At 37.7% G+C, this 20,641-nt stretch overlaps 1 protein-coding gene across 2 annotated transcripts in view; it reads right to left on the bottom strand.

The window, feature by feature from the left end:
- Positions 1 to 268: 268 nt before the first annotated feature.
- Positions 269 to 20,641, bottom strand: part of MMS22L (MMS22 like, DNA repair protein) — a 94,652-nt gene continuing 74,279 nt past the window's right edge. The window contains exons 16-24 of one of the 2 annotated variants that reach the window (XM_050893818.1): positions 20,237 to 20,385; positions 19,336 to 19,472; positions 19,028 to 19,187; positions 16,519 to 16,688; positions 8,676 to 8,887; positions 6,165 to 6,331; positions 4,645 to 4,741; positions 3,283 to 3,450; positions 269 to 981 (exon numbers count right to left, since the gene is read on the bottom strand). In XM_050893818.1, the coding sequence (XP_050749775.1) occupies positions 900 to 981; positions 3,283 to 3,450; positions 4,645 to 4,741; positions 6,165 to 6,331; positions 8,676 to 8,887; positions 16,519 to 16,688; positions 19,028 to 19,187; positions 19,336 to 19,472; positions 20,237 to 20,385 (1,342 nt within the window). In that variant the 3' untranslated portion in view covers positions 269 to 899. Of the gene's footprint in view, positions 982 to 3,282; positions 3,451 to 4,644; positions 4,742 to 6,164; positions 6,332 to 8,675; positions 8,888 to 16,518; positions 16,689 to 19,027; positions 19,188 to 19,335; positions 19,479 to 20,236; positions 20,386 to 20,641 lie in introns of both variants that reach the window. The other variant, XM_050893817.1, reaches the window with a different exon arrangement.

Genomic DNA, 20,641 nt, shown 5'->3' with positions numbered 1-20,641 from the left:
ACAGAAATAATTACTAGCCTATGATCAAATAGAATAAATTCCCCAAATGAATATTTTCTTTAAAAACCTGTCCTCTCTTCTTTTTTCTCACACCATTTACACCTAGTCTAAGTTAAATGGATAATTAACAGTCAGGACTAATAAAAAGATTGTGGGATCCCTGTAAATTATGGGGTAATTTTAAGAAAATAGGAAGAGGACAGGAAATCTGAACTTACCTTTTCTTATATTACCCACAATGACAAACAGAAGAGATTTTACACTGAAATCTGAAAGACTTTAATGTTTTAATACAGGTGGAAGGTTAAAAGACAGCTATATACATTTTGTGCAACATATACACAAGCCCTTTCTTAACAACTGATAGCTCTATCATACTGACGCAACTCCTGGTGAATGCACTGCATTCAACAAGTTCTGTACTAAAGATCACAGTTTTTTCTCATTCTACTAAAGTAATAAATTACAAATTACAAAGTCATGATTTCCTTAAGAACATACTGAATCAGATCTTCAAAAGTACAGTGTTCAGAAGGTCAGGTCTTGCTCAATGTGAATTGAGTTGTGAAATTACTTTGATTCTTTGAAATCCTACCTTGTATGTTGCAATACGGGCTCTGCTCATAGAGACATTTTAACATGTAATAAATTTGCTGTATCTTTCAATCGCTATTCAACAGTATATTGAGAGGTACTCTTCAGATACATGACAACACTCAAATACTGCAGAAATTATTAAAATTAATACATAACTTGGGGGAAAAAACAACCCCCACAAAATTGATAAATGCATTGCCATTGTAAAGAAAAAGAACTTGGCTAGTGTGTCGTAGAGTGCAGTTTTAGGTATTGACAGAGTCAGAACATTCAAGAGGAAACGATTAATCACCAGCACACTGCTAACCTGTCTCATTTTCCAGTTTTTGTATCTCATTTTGTCCAGCCTCTGTGAGGTAAGATAAGAGTCTTTTATAGGCTTCTCTGTTGAGAAAAGCAAAAAGAATGTAACGTTACTCAAACAATCTCACACATCCTACGAGTAAAAGCACATAATTCCCAAACACATTGTTTACATATTGGGATATTAAAACACAGTAACTTTCTTCCCGCCCTCCATCTATTCAACTGCTTTGTTTGCTGTGAATTTTTAGCATGGCCAGGTTTGAAGAAGAATAAGGATTGCATTGTTTATGGCTACAAGTGTAGTGAAGATGCTTAGAAGTCTACTTGTTTAGTAAAATGCTGTGAAATAGAATTTTTTTATTGTAAAACATGGAGTTTCCAAGGCTTAGATGAGACGGGCATTCAGGCTTCATCATGTTTGCTATCTGATTCTGCATAAGAAATCTCTCTGTGACTCATGCTACAGCACAGTGATGTGAGCCACTGGCACCAGGGTGCAGACTGGCACTGACACAGAGTTAGGCCATCACCCTCACCAGAGGGCAATGACCGTTTTAAAATAAAGCTGGAATTCAGAAGGGGACTGTCACTCAAAGTGGGTTTTCCAGAAGAGTGCATATGCATTGGCAAGACTTTTCACCTGAAGTTCATTCTAATATTCTCCAACCTAGACAATATAATTATTGTTAAAGTACTGCCTCTGACATCTAGGCCTATTCTAATTATGTATCTTTTTCATGAAATATTAACTCGAGCAAACAAAACTGCAGTTTTCATACTAGTTTCTTGCAATAATAATACTGGACATCACTGCTATAAGCATCTAGTGCAACTTCTGAACTTTGTTTCTTTTTTTTTATATATATATATGGGTTTGCAGTTTAATGTCTATAATAATTGCACAGAATATGTTAATATAATGTTATTTAGCGGCCAGGACTGAAGAGAGAAAAATCAGTTATTAGTTCTCCTACAATAAAATGTTCATGGATCACCTTAGACTGCTGGGTAATGGAGCACATTCTAAATACAAATTATTAATACAAAACATCAACAACAGATTAGATAATATATACGTTAAGCGATGAGGCTAGAAGAAATTTAGCTTGTCAGTAATTTCCAAGCATGTATTTCAGGAACCTCAACCAACCTGCTTTTTTTTTTTTTCTTCATATTTTGTAGGTAAAGGGATGAATTTTAACTTATTAATGGTATAAAAAAAATATAAAAATTGGCTATGAAATACATTATCAAAAGATCAAAAGCAGGTAGTATGAAAATCCTGCATATAATGGTACTTCAGTCTGACCTTGGGTGAATTCTCTTACATAAAAGCAAATGTATTTGTTGGTAGAGGATAAAAAAAGTGAATAATATAATTACAAATGAGTTAAATATATTTTTCATTAAATGGAAAATACCCTTTGACTACCCTTTACTGTCTCATGAGTTACATTCTTGCACAACTCTGTCTTTTGAGTTTTTCATAGCCCAGGCCCTGCCAACATGCACCTCAAAACTTCTCTGCCCTGAGGCGTGACTAGGATCCTACCCTTTGAGTAGTCCCAGTATGTGCATTAATGCAAATGCTGGGGCCAGTTCCTTGCCCAGACCCACACGAGGGTCAAGGGCCAGCCTTCCAGTGAGCAGAACTAACAGGAGGAGCCCTTTTGGCTCGGGTGCCACAGGGGGCAGAGCCTCCTGGAGTTTTGTAACAGCATTTATATAGGTGCTGAAAGTTCACTGCCGCATCTGCACCCACAGACGCCACCATCTGCGCGGAGCTGCTCACCTCACGTGCCGTTTCCTCCTAATGCCAGATGGATTCACAAGTCAAATATTTCTGTCCTAAGTTCTTGGGGGCAAAGGGAGGAAGTGTGGGTCTGCCATGCCAATCGGGGAGAGGAGGCCAGCCTTTTCTGGACACCCACAACTCTCCTATGTTTATATTATGAGAGAACTCTTGAAATTAAGCCATGGTTATTTCTTTTCCAAGCATCTCAGATCATGCCTGATTATACCGTAATTTTAGGTATGAGCCATAAAGTCCTCTAACACAGGGCCTGACAGGAAAATTCTTTGCAGCAAGAATTCTTCTTTATTCTGTTTTGCAACATAGCGTGTAGTGAGCAGAGGCAACCTGGCTTCACATAAATTCTACTGGGGTCTGTAGCCCTAGCGTCAAAACATCTCTGAAAATATTTAGCAAATATAGATGGCTTGAAACCATGAAAGGCCTGAGCGAAGGGAGATTTCTGGCTGAACACACTTAAAAATCACTCATTTTTGAGTATCTGTGCTGCTAACATTGCTTTCTTTCAAGAGAATAAACCTCTACTGCTCACTGTCAGAAAACAATATTAAATAAAAAAATCAAACCTCTGCGCAGCATTTCTTCCAAGACCTTGTCTGTGCTCCGAATCCTTCAGAGACTGTGTGATTGTGGGAATCAGGCTGGTAACTAACGTCTGATCCAAGACTGCCACGGTTTCCAGTATGCTGAAAACCCGGTGATCATACACGGCAGTATAGTCCTGGATAAACTGCCTGAGGGGGACACAGAGGCATTTAATGCAAGGTCAAAACTAGATGCAGAGAACATGCCAAGAACAACTGAAGAGTCTAATCAGAACAAGCAATCTGGCTGCATGGCAATTTTCATATTGTTACACTGAAATACTCTACATGGAATACTTTCTCTAAACGAAGCCATGCTTCTGAAGGCCTCTGCTAAAAATCCCACACGTTTATTTTCAAGCAAATTGGCAGATTCTGCTGCTGTTTCACCGGGGCTGACTTGTTCCAGAGCACTTTACTTTGTAATGTGTCTGAATGCAAAACTAAAACATGTATTTATTATTTAATAAAAAATAATAATAATAAAAAAGAGATCAGCAAAACAAGAGATCTAGATTCAAGTCTGCAGAAATAATGTTGGCATTTCGTACAAAGCTCCACTGGACCTGAAGCAGGGCAGACCACTGGATGGAAGCGCACCCATTTGTCTTCCTGAGGGTTTGAGGCCCTTAAAAATCACAGGTTACATTCGAATCAGAAGTAACACCCTAGGGATGAAACATCCCATGAAAGTGATGTGTCACGTACAGGGAGACCGGCATGCCCGCAGACATCCATTCTTATTTCAGTGAGCCCCTCTGGAGCTTTCATCTAGACATGACCCAATACAGCACCAGTGCTTAGGTTCGCAAAATGTCTTCAGGTCTCAGGTTGTGCAGCTCTTCTACTGGATCCATGTGAGAAACAGGATTCATTTTGCAGAGGTACCGAATAAGTATAATTTACATTATAATAATCTATTATTTATTTCTCACAAAATCAAATCAATCAAAAAAAAAAAAAAGCTAAGCTTGTTGTATGAGGATTTGATCTCCATTATATACACTCCAAATGAGGCACGCACAACTTTCACAGCACCTAACACTAACCATCCCCATTCACGAGGAGTTTTTCCCATTGCAGCAGCAACATACCTCTCTATTATATACCTTTCAAAACAGTACCTAATCCATCAGAAAGCAGGTATGTTTATCTCTTCTACTTTTTTCCTCTGGCTTTTTGGCCCAGCTATGTTTAAAACCAGTGCCAAAAGCACCATTATCTAAATACCATAAACAAGTGACAATGCAGTATGTTAAGGATAATTAGTTATTTTAAAAAAACATGTTTGCTGTCAATTGGCTTGCAGTAGCTTCACTGCCAATTGGCATATTTTCTGCTTACCTAAATACAGAAGTCAGCTGGGTGGCACGTTCTCCTCCTGACCCTGCTTGGCAGCCTTCTACCATGTACTGTACAATGTCTGTAGATATCTTTTTAACTGCAAAAGAAAATCACAAGATTCACACAGAGCTCTTGAACTGACCATCTGGAGAACGTCCTTCATGAAGACTACAATTTTTAAATGAGAAAAAAATGGTTTTATCTTACTTTGATGCAAGGGAAATGACTGTGAGAGCAGTTAGTTAGATCGGCTATAAAGAACAGAATGAATCACAGATTCATGCAAAAGTTTTTTTCACCACCATTATCCTTTAAACATACAGGTTTTTAAGTACGCTATGGTCTCTGTAACTCAAAGCAGACACACACACACTTAATGGAAATAGAGATTTTATTTAAATTTCTATTTGTATTCTTCAGTCATTCCTATTTGAATTAAAGAAAAGCAGTCACGGCATTATGTCCTACCTAAAGCTATACAGAGCTACTCTTTACTTTCAACAGTGGGTATTGTTCTGAATTCCACCCTACCTCTTTTTTTAAGGGGACACCCCCCCCCCCCAAAGCCCCACTATTTTCTTTCCCTTAATTGTTTCCAAATAAATATTTAAGTTGCAAGATACAGCTCTTCCTTTCTAAAAGTGGAACTGGGCTGCAAGGACTTTTCTACAAGGGGGTGGTGGAGCCCTGTCTAGGCAGGCAGTGAGCCGGTGGCTACAGCAGCACGAGACATTCAGCTCATTCTACTCCACAGCACATTGCAAAGCAGGTACTTTCAGCTTCAGGCAGATATGGCTACGGTGGCAAAAGGGGGAAGAAAGGTGTGTGATGATTCAGCTAATTTCCTAAGCATGTCTTGTCCTTGACACTTGTATAGACCAGAATCAAAAAGTACTTTATTAGACAAAATTCCCAGGAGAAGTCAGAGGTGAATCCTCATTTTGCTTGATGCCTCTACTGGCAGCAAGAAGTGGAAATTTTGAGCTTATGCACACATGCACATTCATTATACAACTGCGGGGTGAACAGAGTGCTTCACTTTTTAAGATGTTAAAAATAAAGAAGTTCTCACTACCAAACAAAGCATGCTAAAAGAAGAAAGAAGACTCAAAGATGCCTTCAGAAAGCAACATGCTACTTTTAACCCATTTATAATGCCTCTATGGGGAGAACATACGCTAGTCTTATTTGGTCTCAAACCTTTAGGTGCAAGGTAACTGGAAGTTTTCAAGTCTGGGAGAAATGAGATGGGAAGGATGGGGAGAAAGGAAATGCTCTTCAGATTCCTGAGAAGTTGATCATTAGTTCATTAGAGAGCGAAACGAGGCAGGACTTCTCTGCCTCTTGGAGACAGAAGTCTCAGACCAGTTAATGAAAAAAAGAAAGCTTGTCCAGTTTATCTGGCCAAAGTATCTCATTCACCTCATCTAAGGGTCTCAAATATTGGGATGAAAGATGCTCAGCAGTACAAAAATCTTACAGGTGTGCAGAGATGTATTTAAAGCAAACAAGCAGCTTACCTTGTAGCTCATTAACCAACACCATGCATTTCAACACGGCCGGGAGAACTAAGTCAATGTCACATAGTTCAGTGCTCTGGGTTCTCTGAAGTACTTCAAGAATGAAAGCCAGAACGGAGGCCAAGCGAGGAGGTGGAGCGTTACCTTTGAACTGCATGTAGTTTTCACTGGGAAGACAAAGCAAACCAAAACAGAGTCTATAATTTGTTTTTTTTTCCATTCAATGCAAGCACATACACCTTAAAATTACTTTGTGATATTTCAGCAGGAGGCCTATTACATAGATTTCTATCTTTATCTAGGCTCAACTAATGGCTTCTATTTGTCTTAGTCTTAGAAAAGACTTCCAATTTATCAGAGGACAGTGATGCCTTCTGACTCTTCTGTTGAGGTAAGTGAGAAATAGCAGCTATCATAATTATAGTTAAAAAGCCAAGTGTGACTATCGAAGTTAAAATATGAAGGCAGCTTCATAAAATAACTGAAAAAAAATGGAGGAATCGAGATTCTAAGACCCTAAACCAACATCCAAAATACAACTGTTGTTCAATTACTTTATTTAGCTTTACGTGCTTTTGTCAACTCATAATCCAACTTGTTGTAACAACTCTGCTGTTATACTGGTACTGTTATTTTATTTTTGTCAACAGTATGTTGTAACAGGACAGCCAATGTCTGCTTTTGCTCCGTCACAATTAACACAACCATGTCCAGTATAAAATTTGTCACAGCGATAAAAGGTGACCTGTCAATCTGCAACAAGAGCAAATTTTGACATCACACACACTGAATATTCCAATTTGAACGGCTTGATTTGTTCTGAACTACTGTTCATTTGACATTACAAATGACTTTACTGAAATCTGAAGACAGTAACTTTAAATTGAAGCACTCAGGACAGAAAAGTGCAGGTAAAAAGAACACAGCATTTATTCATCAGTTAGCAAGAGCACTCTTAAAAGCTGCAAAATAACTTTTTAGATATTTATTTTGGGTAGCTAATGGTACCTAATATAAGGCATGCATGTTTACTGAGCAATGCATCAATTAAAAGCCACCAGCTTTGTTAAAAACTTATGAAGGCATGCTTCTACAACTTTCAAATGAAACCTGACTTTCAGAGATCTAAGTATTTCATTGCACAGCTTCAGAGCACTGGTATAACTTGGCAAATGAACATTGTAACCCTTCACTTCTATATTCCTTGTATCGTGTGGTCTTACTCGCTTTAATATTAGCAACTCTGGAATCTTCTATCCCATTAATTTACAATGAAAATTTCACACTAATTTTTTTTTGGGTGCTCTTCCGCTAAAAGGGTTCTCCGACCTGGATAATACACCCCTGATCACGTGGTTCAATTTCCTCTGTGCAGCAGCAAGATATTCACTAGCTTTCATACATCAAAACAGCTAGCGAACTCTGTACACGTTGATGTACAAACCTACTGACTGCCTCCTGACCACCCAACAGTTTGTAAATCCGACTGCTGCTCAGTTCTAAGATATTCTTCCCAGATCACAGAGGAACGTTTCATGTCTTACAAGTCACCAAGTGCCACTACACTTTCAGAACTTACTTTCCACTGTCAATCTTAAAATTCACACATGCATGCACACATTCACAAGTAACTTTAAGACGATAAAGCTTGAGCATTCATAAGTTAAAAACATGTCAGAAATAAGACTATGAAACCTTAATTCACTCCAATATGCGATAATACAGGCTTTACTTACAGGATTGCCTATAATATTTACCTAAGATCAACACTAAAATTCTCTTAATCAACATGTATATACACTCTTTAACACAGAAAAATACAATTACCTTGGATATAAGCAATCACCTTATATTTGAGGGGGGTTTAATTCCTCTCCCAACATAGACAAAAACTACAGATTGTTCCCTATTCTGCAGTACACAAAACAAAGCTTCGGCCTTTCAGCAGCAGAGACCCAGCATTTATAGCTGCTGTTGACATCGTGCGAGTAGTGACAGCACAGAGAACAAGTACTCGCCTTGCCTCTGCGTCTCCCTCTTCCCACACCCCAAATTTTCTGTTTCCCCTGGGTAGCTGACACACCTACGCATACTCAGACACTTACAGAGCAATGAGGCCTCCCATGCACAGGTAACTGTGGCAACTATAAGCATATAAGCACTATGACTCTGTGCCCCTAAGTACAGCCTGAGACACAAACATATGATGATGTATATTGGAGTGCAATTTTTCCAGAAAAATGCTTGCTTTTCATGTGGCCCCATGTGATATTTTTTCTTACAGTCTAGGACCTCCATCCTCAATGACTCTCTCGCTAGTCTCCAGATCTTCCCAATTTTACTCTCCTGCTCTATACACATTGTCCTTCCGTTGCTCCCCGCCCAGCAACTTACAGGCTCTTCCCACAGCCAAACTATCAGTTACTGAGAAGAAAACGGTGGCATTCCCTTTATCATTAGCTATTTGTGAAATCTGAATAAGTGATGGTTTTTTACTTCACTGGTCCTTACTTTATGACATGCAGAGTGGTCTTCCGTAGACGGAGCATCTGGGGGGCTGTAATGGAACTGCATAAAGCAGTCAGCATAGGATGCTGTCCGGCTCCAAGCGCAGTCGGAGAAGAAGGGAGAAATCGTCCAAAATACTGTTGAATAATGCTCCCAAGCAGTTGATTTAAATAGGCCCCCTGTGTTTGTGACTGACAACATATAAAGGACAGGCCCTGTAGAAGAAAATTTTTAAAAGTGAGAAATTGAATAAATTTTGAACAATACTTTTGAATAAATCTTTAACAACCATAGGCTAAAAACTTGCTACACGCTATGTAAACTGCTGCACACAGAGTAACTACTGCATGACAAATAAGCATCAGTAATTAGCTGCAGATATGATGGTCTACAAAGGCAAACAGAGCCAGGGCAAGGCTTGCAAAGGAGAGAAAAAAAATCTTTTACTAGACTAATTAATATATTGGAAGATAAGCTTTGGGACACACAAGCTCACCTTCAAATCTGAAATAAAACCTTGGCATTTCAGACCTGAGACGTGTTTCTGTGCCCAAGAGCTCCTCATTTCTTTTCCAACTCTGTACGTGCTCTAACAAAGTATATTAGTCAAGTAAGATTTATGAAGGGAGAGAGAGAATACCTCATCTATTTGTAAAGCACCGTGTGAAATATTTGTACGAACGACATAGCAGAAAAATGAGCACTTAGAATCATGGTCTGACAAGAAAAACTTTGCTCATAGTGTGAACAAATTAGGGTAAATTAGGCACCATTTATAAGGGATTTAAAGAGGTTTTTTAAATCTGTTTAAGATAAGGCTAAAACTTCTGTGATTTATCCAATACAAGCTATACTGACCCAGAGAAGAATCTATACTGAAAGTACTTGCCCAGAAAGCACCTATCTGAATGCTACCCATAGTTATACAACATACACACAGTATGTCTCTGAAAAAAAAGAGTATTCTTCTTACTGGTACAAGTTGCTGTGAGAGAAAGTTAAGAGTTTCCTTCCCCTTCCTTTGATTACTGAAAGGAAGAAGAACAAATCACTACGGGGGAAAAAAAAAAAAAAAAAGTCCAGTGATCTCCTATCACAAGGGTCACAGTCAGCAGCACAAACAGAAGCCTCTTGAGAATTCACAGTTTTCACAATAGTTTTGTCCAACAAGAATAATGGTGCAAAAGAAGTTCAAGCACAGAGTTCCCTAGACAGCAACTTCAACAGTATTTCAAAATTCCACTAGCATTGCAATCCAGACTCCAGTTTTGGTAGGAGTATCATCTGCCTGAATATTGATGGTTGCTGAGGTAAGCTAATGCCCCTAACATATGAATGAATACTTCAAGACAAGCTGCTTTTGTTCCGCAGCTACTGACAAAGAGTATTTCTGTTGCTTTTCGCATAGGAGTCCCTCCCCAAAAAGATTTTCATCTATACCTGTCTGCATGAACATGACAGAACAATTCTTTCAGAAAAAAAAAAAAAGCAGGCTGAGAGTCTTCTTGGCACTTTTTTTGAAATGGGAAGTTCCCACTTTTGGTTCCACAGTAAACAAATACAGGAAACATGAGAATTCAAGAAACGAGGTGCTTCAAGACCTGCCTGAAGACTTGCTGTAGGTGGCCGTCTTGAACACAGATATGTTTGGTTAGGGTTTAACTTCACATACTTCTAGAGCTCCTTGGTAATTTTGGTAAGTCCCAATGATAAAAACCACACCTCCTGAACTGGGGCTTTGATAAACAGTTCAGATTCTCTCCTCCTTTTGTGTACATACAGCAAGATTTTGTAGGAAAAAGCAGGTGCTGCTATACCAGAATTCTTAAAAACACTGCTTGGCAAGTAGCAGACTCAGAGAGACTGTTACAGATGACAGATTATTTAGTATGTAAGCTTGAGTGTTCGGTGTTTTCAATAAGGTGTTGCAGGAGGCATAAAGAAGAGTTGTCTGTGCTTTCTGTACTACAGCTCTTACAAAAAGACAGGAAATATTCCATAATCCCAAAATTGGAGCTGGCACTCTTAAGACTCTAGACTGTTTTAACACTACAAAAAAAAAAAAAAAAAAATCAGTGAGAAAGTGTATTAATCTGTCTGATAAAAGGGACACAAAGAACATCACAACCTTACAGAGGACACCTGTAGGAATACATGAAGAACATAACATCTGTGAAGAACTAACAATGATAATTACTAAAATGAGACAGTTCTTCAAATTGAGGATCAACAAATACTACATAGTATCAAGAAAAGAAGGAAGAAATCAGTTATTAAATTATGAGTTACTGTTTTTAAGAAATGATCCTAAAGATACTTAATAGGTGCAATAAAAAGCAAAAAATATTAGAATTTAGATATCTGAAGGAACACTGACTAATTTTTGCAGATCTTCTAATAGTTTCATTTGAAGATGGCTCAACAAGCCTAGCCTGATCCTTCATAAAAGCATTTTCATTTTTTGAGTCGAAGTAAACTGATTCTAATTTTTTGAGGTGGGGGATGGGGAGAGATGTAATCTGAAAAAGAAGGAAAGGATTAAAGAAAAAAAACAAAACAAAACAACACCCTGTCAAGAGCATTACTGAAAGATACTCTTCTTGACTAGAGAGGAAAAAAAGGACGTAAGTTAACTAGTGATTTTTTTCTTTAGTTATCTGAGGAGGATAGAGAGTGCTCTCAAAACCCTGTAAGGAGAGCTGTTAACTTAAGAAGCATTTAAAAACATGGAAAACGCCTTTTTTCTGTAATCTAATGTTTTCTTTAGAAAGGATTCTAGGTTCCTTTTTGGTGGGTCAGGCAGAGATGCTGCCTCTCAAAAAAGGTGTAATTTTTAAAACCACGTAGTAATACCAAAATTCTCTCTTCAATAAGGAGGATCCTCATCATTTTTCCTAATGAAAGTTACAAGATTAGCCCCAACAGCTTCCAAGTTACAAATTATTTTTCTGAGTGAGACAACAGTGAGAAAAATCACCTTCCATTTTGTCGAGAGCCAGAAAAACACCCCCCAAACAAAAAAATCCCTCTCTCCTGCATAGTAGAAAAATCCATGAATCAATCCTCACACATGAAGGGCACATCTAGAGCATCAAAGCTCTTCAGGGAAGAATCGTCACACCTTTGACCCTGGCGCTTCTACTGCTCCCTAAAAGTTTCCAGAGAAGAACTTGGATTTCTCTTTTGGACATGAAGGCTCATTGACGTTAGCTCAACACTGTGTTCTTTATTTTGGACTCTTTTTTCTTACATAAGCGCAGAGAGCAACAGACCTGCACAAGGCCTAACAACGCCGTATCCCAAGTGGCACAAGGGATAAATTACCAACACTGCACAGTAGCTGCAGATCTCTCAGTACAATGGCAAAATATCCTAGGCAGCGCTGGCCAAGGATGTGATCACAAGGAAATCGCACAGAACTTTCTTCTTTTAAATCCTACCAGTAATTAACAGAGATGAAGGAAGCTACTGTTTATATGAGAGAGAAAAGAAACACATGCTACTGGACTGCAATTCTGGATCAGAGATCTGAAATCAATCACATCAGACCCCTAGGACAACCCCCACAAAGCAGATGGGCATTAAAGGGTTGATAGAGCCGCTCTCTTTTTCTTAACTATGTTCTTTAGCCATCTTCTGAGGTTAGAAAAAACAAAAAACCAAAGACATTTTAAGGGGAGCAGAGGGGCATGACAACATCTGCTCCTCATTTTAGCAGAAAGGCAACTGATTCCTGTGCGTGTTCACTGCAGGAACCTTTTGTGGCCAGAGCTGCCTCTTTCTTCTGATTTATCCATGTATCTGTAAATCACCTGTGGAGAGCGAAGAACCGATTAGTATGGATTACTGGAACTATTCACTGCAGAAATGCCAAGCTACCTAATGATGACTTATAATATCAGTCCTGCTGTTGGAATAAATCTGCTGTTCACCAATTAATGTTGTACAATTCCTATTAAACACATACTATAATTCACAAAACGTATTAATAAGCTTGCTCAAATATTGGACCACAGATGCGGCTCACAGGAGGGCTTTTAAGGTCTGATCTCTGACAAATGCTGAGCCTGCACAGGCCCATTAAAATCACTGGAAAATGTATGTGCCAAGCACTACTTAGAATTAAGCTCTTTCACCACTCTCCTGTATTTAGATAGAAATCAAGCATCTTCTGTGTTTGGACAGGATTAACACTGATAAATCAAGCAGGGTATCTTACCTTTCCCATCATTATGTGTATTATGCTTATTCCATGCACCTACACTGTATTCTGCAAAATATATTTAAACTAGTATTTCTTCTCTAAAAAAAGTTCTGCACAACGCTTCAGTTCCTTCCCATATTACTGGTAAACGCATACCAAAATTCCTCCAAATCATTCTCCAAGAAATCCGTCCAAGAGCAATCTCAGCTGCTCTCAAATTTCCTGTGGTAAGTTCAGCAATCCACTGTCACATAAATCAACTCAACTTCTTTTTACAACAGAAAAATATCTGAAGTTAGATTTTACATGCCTCACTATCTCATAATTAAGAACAGTCTCATATGGCTGTTCATTCATGTTCTTCATGCTTTACTTTCTGAAGTCCATCATTCAAACAACTCTGAGGACAATTTTGATGTTATATCCCAACAAAATCTTTCTTAGGTCATCAAATATTATCAAAACAGATGATGCACAGTGAAAGAAATAATATCCAGACAGCAACCCTTTAGGCAAGAAAAAAAATACTAGTTTAAAAGTTGCTAAAGCTAAGCTATTTTCACAAGGCAGCATCAGTGACTGAGTTTGAAGGAAACTTCTAGATAAATTCAATGTATAGTGGAGAACAGACCAGTTGCCCGATAACTGTCAAAAGGCACAGCTGTATAGCCCAAATTTATATATACAGTAAACACAAACGTAACAGGTAAATACAGTCAGTCTGAATTGAGGAGAGAGAAATGCAATGTTTAGTCTTAATTAATGCATTTGACTGTTATTTGTGTTTGTGTAAAACTTAAAAAAGCCTGTAATTTTGATCTATTAAAAATAAACCTGTAGGTTTGGGATGGTGAAGGACGGTGAGATACAGTCATCAGTTTTGATGAATTGTGAAGGTAGTAATAAACTGTGCTGTGGGGAGAGAAGGAGCTTCGTATGTTGTCCTACAAGATGAAAAATTGGCCTCCACCATTACAGGGTGATGAACAAAGGCGATGCCCTCTCTCAGTACAGCACAGTGACAACAACATTGTCCTTGTTTTTAAGCCTGCTGCCCAAGTTGCGTGGCCAGTTGCATTACCATTACACAGGGTATGTGACCATTTGGAGGATCTTTTTCTATACAATTCAGGAATTCTATAGGATTTCATAAGATTGCTGCATCAATGAATGTGTGAAATTAATTACCTGCTACTAAGACTGATTTCAAATCCTTTCAAAACTCACATAAAAGGATCAAATAAACCACATTAAGATTAGTTGTTAAAAGCTCTGGAAAGAGGGAAGTTTTGCAAACCATTGCTTGCAAACTAAGATGTTCTCTGAGATCTAAGGAGGTTTTTTTTGACAAAGGAGGAGCAGCCCACACTGAAGGGGCTGAAGAAGGAGAATTCAGGACAAGAAAAGAAGAGAAGATTGAGATGCAGCCTGGAACTTTTCAGAAGACTGGAAAGAAAAAAAAAAAAAGAAAAAAAAAAAAGAATTGAAAGACCTCCGAGTAGAAATGGTACTCAAGGGCTTTTAGCTTTGACTATGAATAAAGAATTTGCATGTATAAGAAGATATTTTGCATGGTCTCCAAATTCCTGTTTCTTTATTTTCATGTAACTGCCAAAGGATTAAGTTGTAAGATACAGTATTAATCGGGACAGACCTACAGGACAATGTTTGTCTAACATTAGGGTGAACTAAGGCTCCTGCACTAAAATACCACTGGCTCCACCTCCATGAATGGGCACCAGACATAGGGCAGCCACCCAAGGAGAGTCTGATCACACATTTCACCAGCAGTTTAAATTAATCAAGGTGGGGTTATTTCCAGAGGATTCTGTTTCTCCATCTTTCCTCCCACCACATTTACATGCTTTCCCTCCCACATACACTGTTTTATCACTTTTCTGATATGCCCATTTGGGTTGGGGGGGGGGGGGGGTGGTTTGTTTGTTTTGTGGGACTAGTTACTAGTTGAATCAGCTCACAAATTGCTATTCACAGAATCATTAAAGCAAATTAAATGGGAATGCACACGGGGGTGAAAGGGAATGAATTTAGCCTTAAGCCAACTTGGCTTAAGCCAACTGTGAAACGATAACCTGAGAAGTCAGAGAGTGCCTAGAATCCATTCGATCTCAAAGGAGCTCAGAAGCAGTCCTAAGAGAATTTTGGTTTTTTTTAAACTGATACTGAAATATTTGCATTTTGAGTTGATTCTAAATCAGAATTTTTCCACTTTCCCAAATAAAGGGGAAGGAAGTATTTTGGAATGAATGAAGCATTTTGAAGCACTTAAAAATGTTGGAACTTTGTAAATACAATTAATAAAATGTAGAAGTTCCATATTGAAACAGGAAAAATAAGTCTTCTCCTCTTTGTCTTCTCTCCCCAGAAGTGTTTGTGAAATTAAAGAATTACTTGTTTTCTAGAAGCAGCATTTGTCTAAAATAAACTGTTTGGTCAGTAAGATCATCTCGCTTAGCCGGAAAGCACATGGACTATGCAGCAGACTGCTGAGGAGTACAACAGTGAGGTCAGGAAGTCAGAGACTGACAAAGAAAACAGGAAACAAGGGTCCACAACACTTGAACTTCAAAACCAACTTGAAACAGTGCTCTCCAACTAAAATACTAAATTAGCAAGCAGACGGTCACACTCTGTGTTAATACCAGTGTCCAGATGGTCCTACATGTATATAGCTTCTGAAAATACCTACAGAGCAGCAAAGCAAGTCACATTCTGCACATCATTATATAATCATATTCACTTCCCTATGACATGCCATCGATCACAATGCAACTTTTGAAAGGAATAAATCCGAGGGATGTTCACAATGTCACCACTGCATTTTTTCACAATGCAATCCTGTAAAGTACTCAGTTAAGACTGCAATCAAAATGAAGACTAAGAGGGAAGAGAAAATAGTAAGCAAGAAAGACCCAAGGATTTACAAGGAAAAACACGTCAACTTATTTATTTAAAAAATATATTCTTTTCTCTTCCTCACCGGCAGGAATTAGTCTCTTTCTACAGCATCAACAAGCCTTACAGAGTTTCAAGAGTGACAGGTAAGCTGACGGAAGAATGGGAGGAATAACAGGCAAGAAGGCTTTAGTCATGTAAGCGTAAGCAGCAGGAACTTGATTCAGCAAAACATATTCTCAAACTATTAAGATAAAACAGTGCCATGATACACAGAGGATTGTCTTTTGTTCCTAAGAGCAATGAAAAAAGAATAGCTCATCTTTAATTATCTACAGTTAACCAAGTCAAGGATGATCTAAAACATTTGTTTGCTCTGTCATCCCAACAGATGTCTTGCTACATATTATGATTATTTGATCCACTGTTTCAGAAACCTCTCACATCAGAGACCAGTGTAAACAGCACGTTGGCTAAAAGCTTTCTATATACAGTGATAAGACTAGCAGCTCTAGAGCGTACCACAGCATAGCTGCATGCAGTAAGAGGAAAGCCAATGGGGTGGCATTTTTCCTTCCACTTCTACAAGAAGAAAAAACTCCTCTTGCTGCTTCTTTAAATTCAGTCAACGCTTGTTTTGATTAGGGAAAAAGAAAACATCCTCTGCAGTATGAATCTTTTCCTGAAGATACGTTTGTCTGCTGATAATAGAGTTCAGATATTTACCTGAAGATAAAGAGGTAAGCTTTCCTGAATGGCAGACAGCAAAGCCACAGGCAGCTCTTTGTTCTGCTGGAGCACAGAGTGCGGCAGCAGTAAGCAATCCACGATGCGGAACAAAAGTTGCTGTGCTTTGGAAGTAGCCAGTATCGGTGCCCAGAACTTTACCAGACATCCTGTTGGGGGGGGGAACAAAAACAATAAATCCTAAAGCAATTTACAGTCAGGAAAAAAAAAAATTAAGAAAGCCTAAAGAGGCAATTATGTTAAATTAGATAATCCAAGAGTAGCAACAGCAACTGAAATGTCTCACTCCCATGTACTCATTCCATGGTAACCCCTTAGAAAAAGGCCAGCCAAGACGACTCGAAGTCCATTTACAGTTCAGCAAAATGAAAGTACTAAATTGATTCAATACATTACAATTACAGGTTTTTAGGCAAGCGAAGCTGCTTTAGGAAAAGTACAGTAATGCTAAAGAAAGGGCAGTCTCTCGCATCCCTGCAGAAAAATTAACTAAACTTGATACATAACACTATTGCAATCAGCACACAAGCCCTTAAACATTTACCTTCCTGTGTGCATTCATCACGTTTTACAGAGAGACACTGCCTTTGCCTTCCCTTCACATTTATCTAACACCACTGTGGCCACATCAGCAACTACTCACACAGCAATTCAATGTTAGGAGAACATTAAATATATTTCAAATTGTATTTAATGCATCTAATTCAGCAGATTAAAAAGAATGAGGGGTAGCCAACTCCATTAGACCAGCATGGTCTCTCCAGATCTTTGTGGGCTCTCAGTTCACAAAAATGAGAGCCTCAGAGAACATCTTTCCTGTTTTCAACACATTAATGTATCACCTGCACAGCTTTGAGTCAGTTTTAAGATCTTCCTTTTGAGTTGAAAAAAAAAAAAAAAAAAATATAAAAAGGTGTTGATGTGTAAATACCCTAACTTTGAGAAACATCTTTATTGCAGGTGAGGTGTAATTTTTCTTGAGAAAATAACTCTATACTCATGAGTGTTAATACTCAAAATACAGATTAAATAAAACAAGATTCCTATGTAGTAGTTCCGACAGACATTCTTAACTTTCTATTTAATTAGAAGCAAGAAAAAGTTTGCTGGGTTGAAAATACAGGAATATCCCAAGCAAATATGTTTAAGACTTTGAAAATAATGAAAGATCAAAAGTAGGCTGTTACAAGATATTATTCATCTATAAGAGTCATTCGTTACCATCTCTAAAAACAACGCAAAACAACATTAATCTTCTGGAGTGAAAGAAAACACAATGATCAATCATAGAGAATGAGAACAATCACTTAACAATACTTCTGATACTGTTGTCTAAGCTTCCTGTTTTGAAAGAAACATGCTCATTCCAGCTAAAAGTACTCCTATTATCACTGCTGTGATGTATGGGACAGTAGAAGACACAATCTGACCATAGACAGGAGGTGTTTAGATTTGTTCTTTCTTGCTTTGATCCCTATAATTTAACAAGCCTACAGAATGTGAAGAAGTGATTGAAATACACTTAAATATTTTTTTTTCTTTTAAATCTTTTTTATGTTCTCTTAACTAAAAAGAAAGGATAATTTCTGACACACACAACAGCATGACTGAAGATTAATCATTTCCTACTGGAAAGAACAGAAAAGAAAATACCAATCTAAAGTTACTTTAGAAGGCTCCAGCCCACCATCTGGATATCGAAAAACATTTAATTCGACATAAGTCTTGTATAAGAAAACATGCAGATCTTGCAATAGAAAAGTAAAGTATTTTACAAAATTCATATTCCATTACATTTGATGCACCTTCTGCATCGTGGTCACGCTTTTCACTGTAGCCCTTATAATCAGGATGTACACTGTGTGTACATGCAAATCATTACCTCTGTCTTTAAGATACATAAGGTTTACCCTATTTTTAAAGGTGAGTCAGACTGGCACATTCATTCATAATAAACAGCACTCATATTTTTCCATCTTATCAGTGGTTCCACGCTTTAATGAACAAATACTAGAATTTGAGCTTTAGTAAACCTCCTCTTACATACAGAGTGTATGTAAGAGGAGCAGTTCTAAAAGGAAGCAAATTACATTCCTAAGCCAACCTGTTCGCTATTGTAACTCCAGTAAATACGATGTACCATGTCATAACATTGCTCCTCTGGCTTGTCACTGTTTCTGGTTTTGTTTAGGTAAAACAGGTGGTTTTCAGTGGTAAAAGACATGAAAACATCTTACTTCTGAAAACACTGATTTGCAGGGGTAATTAAAAAAAAAAACAAAACAAACCACAAGGAGGTTAGGCATCAGGATAAAAACCAAAGAAAAACAGTCCAAGAAAATGAAATATCTAACTGTAACATCTTGATGACTTTGCTTTTTTAAACCATTAAGATAGACAGGATAGAGAAAAAAAAAAGTATTAAAAGTCACATTTTACGATTCCTTAAAACTATTTCCCAAAAGAAAAGAAGTTGCAAAATAATTACCTATGATCCAATATGTAAGCTGCAGACCTTCTGGAGGTCCTTTTACCTTCAGATAAGGTTTTACATACTTTAATACATCACCTAAATACTCCAGAGTCTTTGCTACCATGGCAGATTTCTCAGGGAGTGTCTGAAGGCCACTGTAAGTTCTACCAACAGCCTGAGAAAACAGAAACATTGAAATAAATAAACTTACTAAGTCTCTTTCAAGGTTTGTGTAATTTCTTTTTGTACACCAGACAAAATCCGATACATAATTCCTTTTCCCTGAAATTGTCCTATGAAGCTAACACAGAGATGTACAGTACCTTAATAAATTGGACAAGAGCATTTTTAGGGTCTTGCTTGAAAACTGGCTCTTCAACCTGAGCTTTCGAAAGAATGTTTTCTACTTCTGAGAGTTTAAAAATCAGTCTTGTCATTTCAGTCAGCTGCTCCGTATAGGCTTTCCCTGTTTGTTACAAGAGAGCACAGCAGTAAATATAGTATACAGTTATGCTTTTCGATTTATTCTAGTCCCAAAATCATAAAATGAAACATAATTTTAAAACATCTAAAATACAAGGATTCTGCAACCAACTGCATCTTTCTAGACAAAGAATGCATGTCTAAACTACTTCTGTTTCTAACACAGATACATGAGAATGAAGAGTATTAAGTATGTATAACCAAGTCTTTCATTCTACTGATTGTTTTCTTCAAAATCTACAAAATGTGTACGAAAAATAGTCACTAGAAGATGTGTTCTACAAATAATTAGAACTGCAGTGTTTTTCAGAAGAAGTGATGAAATATTGCTCTAAGAAAGCAAAATATCCAATATAGAAAAGGGAAGAATTACTTGCAATTGGATTTTTTTCCTTTTTTTTCTTTTAGAGCATTCACAGCATGATTTCTGACTATTTACTTCAGATTTTCACTTTTTTCAGAGCAGTTTCTCCATAGGGGAAAAATAGCTTGTCTCCTTGGGAGCAAGTTTTTGTTCTTTGCTTCCAAGGAAACAAGCTCTTTTATCTTTGTTTGTGATAAATTTGTCATATGCAGAGCGGGCAAACTATCAATAAATAGCACAAGCAGCGTAAAGAAACACATTTTGTAATTAGGTAAGAGTAAAGGAATACAAACAAAAATACATTTTGTAATTAGCTGAAAATGTTTGCCAGTTTTGCAATATAGAATCGTTACTGCAAACATTAGGGAAATGTGAACACTTACCAACTGTTCGCTCAGCATCTGTCTTGGCCAGCATACCACTTGGTTGATCTATGAACATTTGCAAAATGCATCGAAACCAAGAACGTACTGTCAAAGCTTCATAGGATGTATATCCCATACTAGAAAAAGCTTCACGCAGTGCACTGCATTGGTAGAAGAGGAAGAAAAAGGTAAAGAGATCTAACAAAAGCATGCAAAAAGGTGGCAGAGTGTCTCATTTGGCTGTAGACATACAGAAACAGTGCACAGAAACAATTAAAGTAACAGAAAGGCCAACTGGCATTCCTTTTGTGTACTCTACAGACTTTGCTCACAATATCCTGATGCCTAAATACAGAGAACATGATAAATTTGGTAATATAAAAGCATACATACACATATACATACGTTTTCACTACA

The sequence above is a fragment of the Gymnogyps californianus genome, chromosome 3, assembly GCF_018139145.2.
Source record: "Gymnogyps californianus isolate 813 chromosome 3, ASM1813914v2, whole genome shotgun sequence".
Lineage (NCBI taxonomy): Eukaryota > Metazoa > Chordata > Aves > Accipitriformes > Cathartidae > Gymnogyps > Gymnogyps californianus.
Note: the sequence above shows the minus strand (reverse complement) of the source record. Positions and strands in the feature narration are given on the sequence as shown.